This window comes from Psammomys obesus, unplaced genomic scaffold (assembly GCF_907164565.1).
Source record: "Psammomys obesus unplaced genomic scaffold, mPsaObe1.curated_primary_1811, whole genome shotgun sequence".
Classification (NCBI taxonomy): domain Eukaryota; kingdom Metazoa; phylum Chordata; class Mammalia; order Rodentia; family Muridae; genus Psammomys; species Psammomys obesus.
This window is the reverse complement of record NW_026585689.1, coordinates 16,433,863-16,450,059: the sequence shown is the minus strand read 5'-3', so window position 1 is coordinate 16,450,059 and position 16,197 is coordinate 16,433,863. Positions and strand designations below refer to the sequence as shown.

General features: G+C 38.5%; 1 protein-coding gene across 6 annotated transcripts in view; it reads left to right on the top strand.

Moving 5' to 3' along the window:
* The window catches only part of Arl13b (ADP ribosylation factor like GTPase 13B), a 65,111-nt gene extending 58,554 nt beyond the window's left edge, over positions 1 to 6,557 (top strand). For all 6 annotated transcript variants that reach the window (XM_055594466.1, XM_055594475.1, XM_055594483.1 and 3 more), the window contains one exon: positions 4,542 to 6,557. In XM_055594466.1, coding sequence (XP_055450441.1) covers positions 4,542 to 4,618 — 77 coding nt within the window. In that variant the 3' untranslated portion in view covers positions 4,619 to 6,557. The remainder of the gene's footprint in view (positions 1 to 4,541) is intronic.
* The last annotated feature ends 9,640 nt before the right edge of the window (positions 6,558 to 16,197 follow it).

Sequence of the window (16,197 nt, the reverse complement as noted above, 5' to 3'; positions counted from 1 at the left end):
TAAGAACCTGTCCTAGTTGTGATTCACAGTGCTAAGACAGAATACCATATGGAACAGCTTACTATAGGAAAACTATGTTGGTTCATGTCTTCTTGAAGGATGTTTTTTCCATCACAGGCCAGCCATGGCAGAATGACTGGAGCCGAGGCTTCCAGTGGCAACTGGATGATATGACAGCAGACAGAAAGCAGAGAGGGCTCGATCCAGAAGCAGAGCAGGGTGCCCTTCAGAAGCTACCCCTGGGGTCCTCCTCCATCCCCTGGTGGTGCTAAAACAGTGCCACTGGCAGGGTCCACATACTTACACACAGACACATGTAGGGACAGTTCTGAATCAAAACATGACCTGCTACTTTTGTACCCTGTTATTTCATGTCCATCTCATAGAGCAAAAACATTCCCTTGAACAGTCCCTGTAGTCCTAACATTATTCAAAATTCCAAAGTTCAGAGGTTTTTCTGAATTGTGAACCCCCTCAAATAAAAAAATAAAAGTTAAATACTTCCAGTATAAAATGGCACAGAATAAACATTCTCTTCTAAGGAGGAACAGAATATCAAGGAAGGATGGATCTGAAGCAAGACCAAAGCCTAGCAGGGCAAATATAAAATGCTGCAGTTACATGTACAGCTTATAAGTCACACAGTGGTATCATGTCAGCTCCAGTGGTCTTGCCCTACCTGGAACTGTGGCTCTGCCATTTGCAGCTCATGTGGCCTTTCTCTTTGAGTTAGGTCCCCAGGGCCTGCAGTTTTCTTTGACAGACATCCTGTGTTCTGGTGTTTCCAGCGTAGCCGCCTGGGCTTCACCTTCATGGCTTCACGGTTCATACCGTCAGGAAATCTGCCTTTGCTAAACATGCCCTTGCCTCAGCCTGTTCTCTACAACTCAGATGTTTCCATGCTTCTTTAACTCTTCCATTCTGTATGCCTTCAAAATACCTACTGCATGGACAGTAGCCCTACTGCTGCCAACTGAAGATACAGCTGGACTTTGATGGGCTTTGGCCGTAGCACTCTGAATGTCTCCGCATGGCTACAGAATGTTTCTCTAGGTGACTCTCTGTTCAGCTGGTCACCTTTTCTGCTTTGTCTTTGCAAATGAAAGTCTTTCTAATGAGTTTGTACTTTTACACTCTATAACCTTCTCTGGCGCTATAGGCTTCAGATTACTTTTTCTGTTGCTGTAGTGCAATGTATGAAGTGAGTAGCTTCTCTTTCATGGTCCTAATCCCTTTAGTAACCAGGCCTACAGTGTCTGCACTTGCTCTGTGTTAAATGCACTCCTTTCCTTTTCCAGGCCAAGCTGCTGCTTCTATTTTTCTGCTCTACTTTTTGCTCTCTATTCTCAGTATAGACTAGCTGGAATATATATATGCCTGAATGCCACAGCCTGAATGTTAAATACCAAATAGTGTAGTCCAGTACTTTTGAGTTCAGGATGACTAAGATATGGTCAGATTCTTTGCATAGTGTGATGTGAATTGGCCTCTACCCAATCCCAGTAGAGTCCTTGTTCCCATCTGAGCCCTCATGCCTACAGCCTTTTCTGTTGGTGTGACCTTGCAGAGGTCCAGCAGAATTTCCATTGATCTTTATTTACAGCATTCTAGAGCTTCTCTAGCCAATAGCTCCAGACTCTTCTACATTAATTCTGAAAAACAGCTCTAAGTACTACATAATCATATTCATTGCAGCAAGGACTCCATTCCTCTGTTATTAATTTTCTGTAGGTTTCATAGCCTTCAAAATGGCAGCACTACCATTTGTAGTGAATAATGCATTGAAACATATGGGCCTGGGATGATCATTTCAGACCCAAACAATAATAGCACATAATTTATATTACACACCAGCCAAAATTCATCACATCAAGATAAGACATACACTTTACCTAATTTAATAGAAAAAATAATCGTCCAATATACTATGGTATCTATGACAATACATTCCTTAGTGAAGAATTGGAATAACATTCAGAAACTCCATGGGCAGTTATGGAACATGGCATAAGAGCTAGGGATTCAAAGAATAAGAAGAGCCAGCAGAAACAGGATCCAAAGTAAGTATACCTGTGAAATCTTAGCACCATCGAAGGCTGAAGTTCAGGAGTTCCAAGCTAGCTTTATTATATGAGAGCCTGTGTGAAAAAGAAAGATAAAAAACAACAAAAACTGGTAGAAAAGAACAGTAGTTTGTTTGGATAAAATAGTGTGAAGGCATAAAGCTATGTAGAAGATAAGAGGGGAAATTTAAATTACAGAAAAAATTGAAAATGAAATTCTGGTCTTGATCTTGATCTAAATGGTAAAGGTCTTTCCTATATAGTTAAAATATAAGAGCTAACTATTAGCAAATCTTCAAGCTCTAATACTTATTTAATATATGGACATGGTGTTAGAGATGAAGTTTTTAAATAATTACTTTGTGTATGAGTATTTTATCTGCAAGGATGTCTATGTACCATGTGTGTTCCTGTGGTGTTCAGAAGAGGGCATACGATCCCCTGGAATTGCAGTTACAGATGTGTATGTGAGCCCTTTTATGGTTGTTGGGAACTGAACCCCAGTACTTTGGAAGAGCAGCTAATGATCTGAGCCTCAGAGCCATCTCCCCAATCCTTCTTTTTATTAACTTTGAACACATTTTTCCCATTATATGTAGAAATATATGGGCAAAAGTCTGATGACAGATACCCATTATATATTTGATGAGCTGGTGGATAATTAAAAGCCAACTGCACATGGTTTTTGAGCTCAACTTTACTGACTTGAACAATAATTGCCACAATCACATTGAAGGCAGCTTACTTCGATTACAGGCATTTACTTTGGTAACAGCTTGATTTTTTTGTATATCACTTTTATCACTTACAAAGCTTTCTCTGTGTAACAGGTAGGACAGAGGCATTCAAAAAGACATAAAATGAGAATCTGTATTTATTTTTGTGAATACTCTCAATTTCATCAATGTGCTATATATGAGAAATAAATCAGAATTTCTGTTGAACAAAAATACCGGCTATTATAAATTAAAGATTATTGCCAAAGCTTAAGATTATGAGGGATGATAAAACTTTGTGTATCCTTTTACTGCTCTCCAAATTATATCATAAAATGTTTGATAACCACTATGAAAATGTTTAGGAAACTTAAACCCTCTATCATATGGAACACTTCAGTTTCCTATAATGAAGTGATACAAAGCCCCCTACAAAAGTATAGTAATTTCTTGGAAGAAAAAAAAAAACATTTTATGTACATACATTTGGTCTTTTAAAAAAATATTTTAAAATTCATAATTGGATATATCTTTTAATTTTCATCATAACATAACTGCGAGTAAGAAGTACCTGCCATTGTGCTTGGAAATTTCCGTTCTTTTAAACTGCCTTTTATTATGGCAGCAAACATGCCTTAGGTAAGAGCTGAAGCATTTGTACTTCTAAACTGCAGAATCAAGATTTGAACAGAGGTCTACGTGGTTTTAAAACCTATACCTTTAAGTTGTTATGTTTATACAATTACATTAATAATTGTTAAGGCATCTTGGCAACTTAATTTGTTTGAAATTTACACTTGCTTTGAAAATAACTTCGCCAGTACATTTCATATATATATATATACACATATATACATATATATATACACATATATACATATATACACATATTTAAGTGTTCTTAAACAGCTGTGCTTCTAAAATAATTGTAAGGTATTATATGGAAAATGATTTATGATTACTTACATGTGGCATTAGGTTTCTAATATAACTTGCGGCAAAGTAAGAAATAGAAATTTTGGCTATTGAGTTTTCTTAGCTGGTAAAGTTACTTTATGCTGCCAAGCCTGAAGCCCTGAGTTTGATTCCCAGGATCAACACAGTTGAAGGAGAGAATCAGTTCCCACAAGTTGTTTATACACACACATCAAAATAAAGAAATGTGATATTTATAAAAGAATATAAATGTATTATAAATGGAAAGGTGAGTGCCTAGGAATATGGCTCAATAAGAGAGTGCTTGCCAATATGCATAAAGCTCTGGATTCAGTTCCCATACTCAAAAGGAAAGACTATTTCATACAATGTAGTTACCAAGCCACAGAATTGTAGAAACATTAGGTATAGGGGGACAGTGTGCTTCTTCTAAAATACCTAGACATAATGACCACTAGAAAGAAATCTGATATGTACAGATAGTGACTGATAGGTCCTTAGCAGCAGGGAGTGTAGATTCTCAGTATTTTATATTTGTTTCCTAATGTGAGTGTGTATTTAAAAAACAAAACAACAACAACAAAAAAAACTACAAGTATGTCTGTTTGGTACAACATTTTACCAATCATTTAAATTTTACCCTGGTTGTTATGTTTTAAATTAGTTCAAATTTTCTTGGATTTCTGTTTGTTTCTGTATTCTGTATCCACTCACTTGAGAATTACCTACATCTTAATCTTTTAAAGCTGTTTATTGGAAAACAATTAGCATCAAGAAACTTGATTACCACATTGTTTGATGCCTTCCATTTCCCTTCTTTACACAGATTTCTATGGGAAGCCACTGCCTCCCCTGGCTCTTCGACAGAGACCTAATGGTGACGTTCAGGACATGATTTCATAACCAAGTCAGATGGGTTCTTCTTTTTAATATCAACAAGGTGAACTGAGACCTTTCCCCAAAGCAGAAAAGCCCTGAACGCTGATGACTGGGGCAAGACAACTAATGATTTCAGGGAGGAAAGAATACCCAAGAACTTGGCCTGATGATTTACTTCTCCATGTGCTGTGGTTAAAGCATAAAGGAAACAGAATGACCAGTAGCTGACAAGAGCATTTGACAAAGTTAGCATGTCATAGTATTGACTCATTGGTTTACACGTCCCTACTCCTGGACATACTCCTGAAGAAAAACCTCCTCAGAAATTGAGCCAATGGACTCTACATACCTGATTATTTAATAGTCTGCATTTCTATGCATTAAACATATTTTATAAGGTACATGTACATGGAAGGGGAATTCCTGGGAATTTATAACCCAAATTTTAACTATTTTTATATTTTTTTTCTAAAACTTTTGTTTAAGTTTGCTATTCTATTGACTGCACACTTTTCTACAGATGATTTGTTTAAACTGTCTGGATAGAAAGTTGATTTACCTGACAAACATAAAATGTTCAAGCAGGATGTGTTTAAAGGGCTTGAGGAATGTTTTGTGATATTGTTCCTAAAATGTACACCCTATTTGACATAATTTTAAAGTAGTTACTGTTGTAAAAAACAAGTTCTCAGATCTTTATTCTACCAAATTATATGATTTGAAAATGGTACCCAAGGAGAGAATTCTGTTCTGTTGTGTCTGTTTGTTTTCCTTGGTCATGATCTCAGTAAATGTTATGATGTGAAATACCTTTTTAAAAAAATCGCTAAATCTGTTTAGATTAGTAAAAATGTGACCTATGAGACATTATTCAAAATTCTAAACAACTGGATACTCTCAAAGCTCAGGTGTCCTTTGCCATGCTTTTGTTGTTAGCAGCTCCATTGACTCTTTCAGGTTGTTTCACTTCTTCCATGCCTTGAAATTAAAGGTAAAAAGATTGTAAAGGCTACTGCAAGTCTGGAGATTTCAGTTTTACAGCAAATAAGCCTTTTGAATGAAAATGTTGGCTCAAGTCCTTTCATAAAGAACCAGTTCTAACATGACTTAATTTAAAAAATGATAGCATGTGGTTTGCTCTTGAGTGCCATTCATAAGGCTCTCTCTTTGTCCATCTATCCTTTACGAAAACTTCTAGAGATGTTGTTAGTAATGGATTCATAATGTAAAAGTCAGGTGAATCAAGGTGAAGATAAAAAAGAACAATTCCATAACCTTGTTAGGATATCCTGGCAGTAAACATACCGTTTTCTGAGTGGAAGTCCATCAAAATAATGATACCATTATTTGCCTTTTAAATATTTATAATGCATTGTGTTCAGATTTTAGCTCACTGGATCTAGATCAGTCATGTCACATGATACTAGTCAGCACTGGTAGAATTTCTGTGAGTTTGTGCATGGTACCTACCTCGCATGCTGAGGAAAAAGCATTTTTTTATTTCTATGCAAACCCCATATGCAGCATTAGTAGATAGCTCAGAAATGAGGAGAATCACAAGAAGACAGAATGTAAATTCTGACCTGGATATTAGAGGAAAAAGTGCTCATCTTTTTGGTTTGTTTTATAATATTTAAATTCTCTTTTAAAACTAAACTTGCACTTTAGCTGTCTTTTAACATTCATCAGGTTTGAAGATAAAGATTTTTTTAAAAATTCTTGCTCTCTACCAGTGTTTACTGTAAAGTACAATAATAACTGTTTCATAAAAATGATTTTGAAATTGAATGTAACATAAACTGGAATTGATGTTTTCTATGGCACTCTCAAAAATTAATATGTTTTTTAAGACACTGTAAAAATCCTTTAGAAGATGTTTTGTAAATCCTGTTGGATTTTAACACTTCAGTGCTTATTTTGTTATATTATACATTTTCATTCTTATTCATCATGAATTATAACATTTCACACAATAAAAATAATTAACAACAATATACCATTTCTCTTTATTTTTTATTTTTAAATGGTTTTCTTTAGCTAATCAGAATTTTGGGGGCCTCATTACTGTGGAAACAGGTAAATTGGTAGATTGAATTATATGTACTTTTTTTGTTTTATATGAAAACTATTTAGAAGATGTAAGAGAAAAAAACATTGATTTATTTTCTTTTAATTTTTTTATTAATTACACTTTATTCATTTTGTATCCCCCCATAAGCCCCTCCCTCCTCCCCTCCCGATCCCACCCTCCCTCCCCTTTCTGCATGCATGCCACTCCCCAAGTCCACTGATAGGGGAGGTTCTCCTCTTCTTTCTGATCTTAGTCTATCAGTTCTCATCAAAAGTGGCTGCATTGTCCTCTACTGTGGCCTGGTAAGGCTGCTCCCCCCTCAGGGGGAAGTGATCAACGAGCAGGCCAATCAGATTATGTCAGAGGCAGTCCCTCTTCCCATTACTAGGTAACCCACTTAGACACTGAACTGCCATGGGCTACATCTGTGCAGGGGTTCCAGGTCATCTCCACGAATAGTCCTTGGTTGGAGTATGAGTCTCTGGGAAGTCCCCTGTGTTCAAATTACCTTGTTCTGTTGCTCTCCTTGTGGAGTTCCCGTCCCCTCCAGCTCTTACTATTTCCCACTTCTTACATAAAATTCCAATCACTCTGCCCGACAGTTGGCCATCAGGCTCAGCATCTGCTTTGATAGTCTGCAGGGCAGAGGCTTTCAGAGGCCCTCTGTGGTAGGTTCCTAGTTTGTTTCCTGTTTTCTTCTTCTGGCTTTCAGATGCCCTCTGTAGCAGGTTTCTAGGTTGTTTCCTGTTTTCTTTTTCTGATGTCCATCCTCTTTGCCTTTCAGGATGGGGATTGAACATTTTAGTTAGGGTCCTCTTTCTTGCTTGGTTTCTTTAGATGCATAGATTTTAGTGGGTTTGTCCTACGCTGTATGTCTATATGAGTGAGTCTATACCGTGTGTGTCTTTTTGCTTCTGGGACAACTCACTCAGGATGATCCTTTCCAGGTCCCACTATTTATCTGCAAATTTCATGATTTCCTTATTTTTCATTGCTGAGTAATATTCCATTGTATAGATGTACCACAATTTCTGCATCCATTCTTCAGTTGAGGGGCATCTGGGTTGTTTCCAGCTTCTGGCTATTACAAATAAAGCTGCTACAAACATGGTTGAGCAAATTTCCTTTTTGCGTACTTGTGCCTCTTTTGGGTATATGCCTGGAGTGGTATGGCTGGATCTTGAGGAAGTGCTATTCCTAGTTGTCAGAGAAAGCGCCAGATTGATTTCCAGAGTGGTTGTACCAGTTTACATTCCCACCAGCAGTGGAGAAGGGTTCCCCTTTCTCCACAACCTCTCCAGCATGTGTTGTCCCTTGAGTTTTTCATCTTGGCCATTCTGATTGGTGTAAGGTGAAATCTCAGGGTTGTTTTGATTTGCATTTCCCTAATGGCTAATGAGGTTGAGCATTTCTTTAAGTGCTTCTCTGCCATTCGATATTCCTCTACAGAGAATTCTCTCTTTAGCTCTTAAAAAAATGTTCCCCATTTTTTAAGTGGATTACTTGGTTTATTGCTTTTCAGCTTCTTTAGTTCTTTATACATACTGGATGTGAGTCCTCTGTCAGATAAAGGGTTGGTGATGATTCTTTCCCAGTCTGTAGGCAGTGGCTTTGTTTTGATGACGGTGTCCTTTGCTTTACAGAAGCTTTTCAATTTCATGAGGTCCCATTTATTGTTGCTCTTAGAGCCTGTGCTGTTGGTGTTCTGTTCAGGAAGTTTTCTCCTGTACCAATGAGTTCTAGGGTATTCCCCACTTTTTTTCCTAGCTGATTTAATGTGTCTGATTTTATGTTGAGGTCTTTGATCCAGTTGGACTTCAGTTTTGTGCAGGGTGATAAGTATGGATCTATTTTCATTTTTTTACATGTAGACATCCAGTTGGACCAGCACCATTTGTTGAAGATGCTATCTTTTTTCCATTGTACGGTTTTGGCATCTTTATCAAAAATCACGTGTCCATAAGTGTGTGGGTTTATTTCTGAGCCTTCTGTTCGATTCCATTGATCCACCATTCTGTTTCTATGCCAGTACCATGCAGTTTTTATATCTGTTGCTCTATAGTACAACTTGAGATCAGGGATGGAGATACCTCCAGAAGATCTTTTATTGTAGAGGATTGTTTTAGCAATTCTCGGCTTTTTGTTATTCCATACGAAGTTGAGAATTTTTCTTTCCAGGTCTGTAAAGAATTGTGTTGGCAATTTGATGGGAATTGCATTAAATCTGTAGATTGCTTTTGGTAAGATGGCCATTTTTACTATGTTAATTCTGCCAAGCCATGAGCATGGGAGATCTTTCCATCTTCTCATATCTTCCTCTAATTCTTTCTTCAGAGACTTGAAATTTTTTTCATACAAGTCTTTGACTTGCTTGGTTAGGGTTACACCAAGGTACTTTATGTCATTTGTGGCTATTGTGAATGGTGTTGTTTCTCTAATTTCTTTCTCAGCCCTTTTGTCTTTTGTATACAGGAGTGCTACTGATTTTTTTGAGTTAATTTTGTATCCGGCGACTTTGCTGAAGGTGTTTATCAGCTGTAGGAGTTCCCTGGTAGAGTTTTTGGGATCACTCATGTATACTATCATATCATCTGCAAATAGTGATAATGTGATTTCTTCCTTTCCCATCTGTATCCCCTTGATCTCCTTCAACTGTCTTATTGCTCTAGCAAGGACTTCCAGCATTATGTTGAAAAGATATGGAGACAGAGGGCAGCCTTGTCTTGTCCCTGATTTCAGTGGGATTGCTTTAAGTTTCTCTCCGTTCAGTTTGATGTTGGCTACGGGCTTGCTGTAAATCGCCTTTACTATGTTTAGATATGTGCCTTGTATCCCTGATCTCTCCAGTACTTTAAACATGAATGGATGTTGGATTTTGTCAAATGCTTTTTCAGCATCTAGGGAGATTATCATGTGGTTTTTTTCTTTCAGTTTGTTAATATGGTGGATCACATTGATGGATTTCCGTATATTGAACCACCCCTGCATACCTGGGATGAAGCCTACTTGGTCATAGTGGATAATATCTTTGATCTGTTCTTGGATTCGGTTTGCAAGTATTTTGTTAAGTATTTTTGCATCAATGTTAATAAGGGAGATTGGTCTGAAATTCTCTTTCTTTGTTGAGTCTTTGTGAGGTTTAGGTACCAAGGTGATTGTGGCTTCATAGAATGAGTTTGGTAATGTTCCTTCTGTTTCTATTTTGTGGAATAGTTTGAAGAGAATTGGAGTTAGCTCTTCTTTGAAGGTCTGGTAGAATTCTGCGCTGAAGCCATCTGGTCCTGGGCTTTTTTTGGATGGGAGACTTTTGATGACCGCTTCTATTTCTTTGGGGGATATAGGACTATTTAATTGATTTACCTGGTCCTGGTTCAGCTTTGGTAAGTCAAATCGATCAAGAAAATTGTCCATTTCATTTAGGTTTTCAAATTTTGTTGAGTATAGACTTTTGATGTAAGTCCTAATGATTGTTTGGATTTCCTCAGTGTCTGTAGTTATGTCCCCCTTTTCATTTCTGATTTTGTTGATTTGGGTGGTGTCTCTCTGCCTTTTAGTTAGCTTGGCTAAGGGTTTGTCTATCTTGTTGATTTTCTCAAAGAACCAGCTCTTGGTTTCATTGATTCTTTGAATTGTTTTATTTGTTTCTAATTGATTGATTTCAGCCCTGAGTTTGATTATTTCCAGCCGTCTACTCCTTTTTGGTGTGTCTGCTTCTTTTTCTAGGGTTTTTAAGTGGGCCATTAAGTTGCTTGAATGAGCCGTCTCGAATTTCTTCTTGAAGGCACTTAGTGCTATGAACTTTCCTCTTAGCACTGCTTTCATTGTGTCCCACAAGTTTGGGTATGTTGTGTCTTCATTTTCATTGAGTTCTAGAAAGGCTTTAATTTCTTTCTTTATTTCTTCTCTGACCCAGCTGTCATTTAGTAACAAGTTGTTCAGTTTCCATGTGTGTGTAGACTTTTTGCTATTTCTGTTGTTGTTGAAGTCCAGCTTTATTCCATGGTGATCAGACAGGATACAAGGGATTATTTCAGTCTTCTTGTATCTGTTGAGGCTTGCTTTGTGACCAACTATATGGTCTATTTTGGAGAAGGTTCCATGGGGTGCTGAGAAGAAGGTAAATTCTTTTGTGTTTGGGTGTAAAGTTCTGTAAATGTCTGTGAGGTCCATTTGATTCATGACCTCTGTCAGAGATATTGTTTCTTTGTTTAATTTCTGTTTTGTTGACCTGTCCTTTGTTGAGAGTGGGGTGTTGAAGTCTCCCACTATTAATGTGTGGGGATCTATATGTGGTTTAAATTTTATCAATGTTTCTTTTACAAATGTGGGTGCTCTTGCATTTGGGGCATAGATGTTCAGGATTGTGATGTCTTCCTGGTGGAATTTTCCCTTGATGAGTATGAAGTGTCCTTCCTCATCTCTTTTTATTAATTTTGGTTGAAAGTCTATTTTATCAGATATTAGAATGGCTACTCCTGCTTGTTTCTTGGGTCCATTTGCTTGGAAAGTCGTCTTCCAACCTTTTACCCTCAGGTAATGTCTATCTTTGTGTCTTAGGTGTGTTTCTTGTATGCAACAGATTGCTGGGTTTTGTTTACGTATCCATTCTGTTAATCTGTGTCTTTTTACTGGAGAGTTGAGTCCATTGATGTTGAGAGAGATTAATGACCAGTGGCTGTTAGATCCTTTGATTTTGATATTGGCTGTGTTTATAAGGTTGTATGCTTGGTTGCTTTTTGTTTTACTGTAGTAAGGTTAATTATTTCCTGTGTTTTGTTGACAGAAGCTAATTTTTGGGGGTTGTATTTTCCCTTCCAGTGTCTTCTGTAATGCTGGATTTGTGTAGGTATTGTTGAAATTTGTTTTTGTCATTGAATATCTTGTTTTCTCCTTCTATAAGGACTGAGAGTTTTGCAGGGTATAGTAGCCTGGGTTGACATCTGTGTTCTCTTAGGGTCTGCATGATATCTGTCCAGGCCCTTCTGGCTTTCATAGTTTCTGTTGAAAAGTCAGGTGTGATTCTAATGGGTTTGCCGTTATATGTTATTTGGCCTTTTTCCCTTGCAGCTTTTAGTATTTTTTCTTTGTTCTGTATACTTACTGTTTTGATTATTATGTGGTGGGAGGATTTTCTTTTCTGGTCAAATTTGTTGGGTGTTCTGTAGGCCTCATGTATCCTTATTGGCTTCTCCTTTAACTTACAGAAATTTTCTTCAATGATTTTGTTGAAAATATTTTCTGGGCCTTGGAGAAGGGAGTCTTCTTTTTCCTCTATTCCTATTATTCTTAGATTTTGTCTTTTCATATTGTCTTGGATTTCTTGGACGGTCTGTGTCAGGAATTTTTTGGATTTAACATTTTCTTTGACAGATACATCGATTTCTTCCATTGTATCTTCTACACCTGAGATTCTTTCTTCCATTTCTTGTATTCTGTTGGTTATGCTTACCTCTGTAGTTCCTGTTTTCTTCCCTAAATTCTTCCTCTCCATTATTTCCTCCATTTGTGTTTTCTTTAATTTTTCTAGTTCTATCTTCAGGTCTTGAGTTGTTTTGTTTACTTCCTTCACCTGTCTGCTTGTATTTTCCTCTTTTTCTTTTAGTTCCTTCAACTCTGTCTCTTTGATTTCTTTCAGTGATTTAATTATTTCTTCTCTGAAGGCCACAAGCTGTTTGGCTGCATCTTCCCGTATTTCTTCACGGATGGCCCTAATCTGCTTGTCTTTATCTTCCTCCATTTCTTTACGGATAGCCATGATCTGTTTGGTTTTATCTTCCTCTAATTCTTTACATATTTTATTTGTCTCCTCTATTATCCTCTTCATCAACATAGATGTAAGGTCATCTTCTTGATTTTCTATTATGCTGCATTGTTCAGGGCTGTTCGCCTCTGGATGGCTGGGTTCTGGAGATACCATATTGCTCTGTCTTTTGTTGGTTGAGCCTTTACGCTGACCTCTACTCATTGGGCTGATTTAGGTGTTGGCTGTTAGTTTCTGTGCTTCCTGGAGTCCTGAGGTAGGGAGTATCCCCTTGGCCAGAAGATGATTTTTCCTGAAGGAGTCCTTCTCTGCTTTTTGGTTATGGTCACTGTATGGCCAGTGTTTCTCAGGAGTTGCCACTGCTCACCTCAGGTTTATAGCCCTGAGTAGTAGCTGTGGTCTATGTTAGGCAGGGGGGGAATCTCCTCTTACCCATAGAATTTCTCAAGACAGCTGCCCCACTGCTGGGTTTCTTGTTATAAATTTAGTGTGCTGCTGCTCACTAAATTTCCATGTACAGTCCTCTTGAAGAAACTGCTGATTCCCTAGCTGTGGGTTTTCTCCCAACAGGGAACCTCAGTCTGTTATCCTGGGGTGCACAGTTCTGTCCGGGAAAGTGGGAGGTGCACTCAGCAAGTCTCTGGGCCAGAGGCTGATTGCTCTGCTCTGGACCTGGAGAATGTGCACGTAGGTTGAGTTGTCGCCTGGGGGCACTGTTCTGGTCTGGAGGCTGGGTGCCTCACTCTGGACCAGAAGCTGTGTGTCTCTGTCTGGGATGGCGGCTGTAGGCACTGCTCTGGTCCAGACGCTGTGGGTGCAGCCCTCTTGAAAAACCAGGGATTCCCACAGTTTTGACAGTCTAGCTAGGAATATCTGGTTGATCCTTGGCACAGTATTTGAGGGCTGTTGTAATGGCTCTCTGGCTTTTGTAGGTCTGAGGATGCAGCTGTGTGTCCCAGTGCCCTAGGGGAACTCAATAATGGCAGCAGAGCACAGAGCTCCTGCCTGCACTAGAATCTGCGTTAGTCCAGGAAGTGTTTTGGTGCTGGGTGTCCTAAGTGTTAGAGCTGCTGACCCCCTCCGCTGGGGGTTTCCTCCTGCCAGAGACACGCAGTCTGGTGCCCTGGTGCCCTGGTGTCCACAGTTCTATCTGAGGTGGCGAATCAGGCGCACAGGCAGGGGCCTGTGTCCCGGCTCTGGGTCCGGACTGGCTCCTGGGGTACCCGCGGAACCCGAGTCTTTTCCAGGGGATGTCTGGGTAACCTGAGGTTGGTCCCAATTGTTTCCTGCTCCGTGGGGTTATCTCTCGACTGGGAAATCCAGTCTATGGTGTTGTGGGCCCACAGTTCAGTCTGGGACCGTGACCAGTTTGGGCTGGCGGGTAGCTCTGGGCTGGCGACCAAGCGCCTGGCGGAACCAGGATCTCTTCCGCGGTTTAGCCGGGTGAGTTAAAGCTGATGGAATCCCCCACCGTGGGGTATCCTCTCACCTGTGAAACACAATCACTTGTGTTTTATGGCTGCGAGTTCTGATTGCTGGTCACTGTGCCAATCCTGCTGTGCTGCTCCTCAGAATGAGAGTCCTCCCGGCGCCGCCATCTTGCCCCTCCTCCACATTGATTTCTTTTTAATGTTACTGCTCTCAATGTTTTGTCAACCCTACTGCCCAAAAGATAGATTGTAACTTATTTACAAGAAAATTTCATGTACTCCTACTGGGTAATCCATATGTATATATTACATATATGATATTGTATGTAATGAAGTACTAACTGAGCTTTCAACAGTGCTAACTGAACTTCACTACTTTTTTATACTGAGGGAAGCAAATTTATAATTTTTATGAATTATTTAAGTGGTGTTTTCTTTCTTTTTCTTCACCCCCAGACCCCTTGGAATTAGAATTACAGATGGTCTTGAGCTGCTGCGAGCACTTGCACCCAACCCGGAAATGATGCAAGAGCAGGTCTCTCCAGCCCCAAGCCACGTTTTTTTGAGCAGAAAATTAAATGCTATTTTACTGAGTTTAGAATTTACTCTGTATAGTCTAGGAAAGTTCATTTATAGAAAACACTGGTCTCAAACTATGAAAATATTTTGGGGTCTGAGTGGTGGCTCAGAGGTAAAGAACATGTGCTGGTCTTACAGAAAACCTATGTTCTGGTCCCAGAATCCAGTGTCAGACAGCTCAACTGGCTGTGGATCTTAAGCTTCTGAGAGCTTCTGCACTGTCATGCACACACACACACACATACACACACACACACATACGAATAATTAAAAAAATATTTTAATTTGATGCTCAGAGTTGTGTGCCATTTTACACAGGGCATTCATTTCCTCCCATCCAAAGTAAACAAACCCATGCTTCTGGGTATTATCTTTTTAAGAGTTGAAACTGCTTGTGTAAATACAGCTATAGCTTATACATCTTATTATCCTTGGCTTTTAATGTTTTTGTCTGAATAGAGGATACTGTATAAGCGAGGGTTTGCTGATACTCATCTATTGAGAAGTACACGTATTATCAGATCCACAGAACAAATCCAGATCTTAAAAGTATGGTAGAGAAGATGAAAATAGTAAAAATATTGTTGTTTTGTAGAAACAGAGCTGTAGAAGCTTATTTTTCAGAAAAAAAAAAAAAAGGTAGGAAAGGAGAAATGGGATTTTCGTTAATTAGTGGGTCAGCTTTGTAATTAAAGGGTAAGTAGGATATAAATCATCAGTTGTAAATTCCTTTTATGTACTGATGATGAGGAAACTATGACACAGGTGAGTTAGTGACTGAGCTCCAAATTTTTGTTTTATTAGAGAACATTTGTATATTCTCCTGTACCTGTTACTGTTAGCTGGCTAGGGTTAGCATAAGTAAGCACCAGCATCTTAGTGGACAGACAGCTGTTTTCTTCCAATTCTCAAGGCTGGAAGCATAAGGCTAAAGTGCCAGCAAGATTCCAAAGCTTCTTACTTTACTGCCAGTTTACTGTTTCACTACTCTGTTGCTCCTAGTATGTCTCGGTATGTCCATTTCAAACACTGTTAGTTACACTGGAGTAGGGCTCACATCTCACAGCATTATTTTAACCTGATCACTCCCTTTTAAAGGCAGTCCCAACCTAAGATACAGAGGATTAAAACTTCAACATTAAAAGCTGAGAACAAAATAGAGATCATATTTACATGTTCCAGCAGTGGCTTGTCTGCTTGGGTTTCTATACAATACCTGGGGGCCCCTAAACTGATAGAAGTCTCACCTGAAATGAAAGTCTGTGATTGCCTGAACTGTGTTCTCTAGCTTTGATTGCAAGTACCTCTATGTTTTTCTTCCATTTGTTTTAAGGAACAAAGAGTTCTCACAATGTCCAACTGGTTTTACTACCCAGTGGGTCTTTACCTTTTTGGCAACATAAACAAGAGTTTGAGACATGGTTTATATAAATATAAAATTGTTAGAATAAGAACTAGACTATAAAATATATCCAAAACTTTGCATCAAATGATTTAATAATTTAAAAAGGCTTAGATTAAAATTTTTTACCTACAGCTAAGTTATTAGTCTTTTAACTTACTAAGTCCTTTACACTATCATTGAAAGATACATTTTGGTATAATGTATCTTTTTGTATCAGTGTGGGTCATCCTTCACTATGGTGACTTCTAGGCTAATCTGAGCTACAGGAAATACTATACAATATTAACAAGACATGAACATCCTAATATTTAGTGTTGGTTCTGTTTATGTCTTCGGTAGTTCAAAACAAGTCTACTA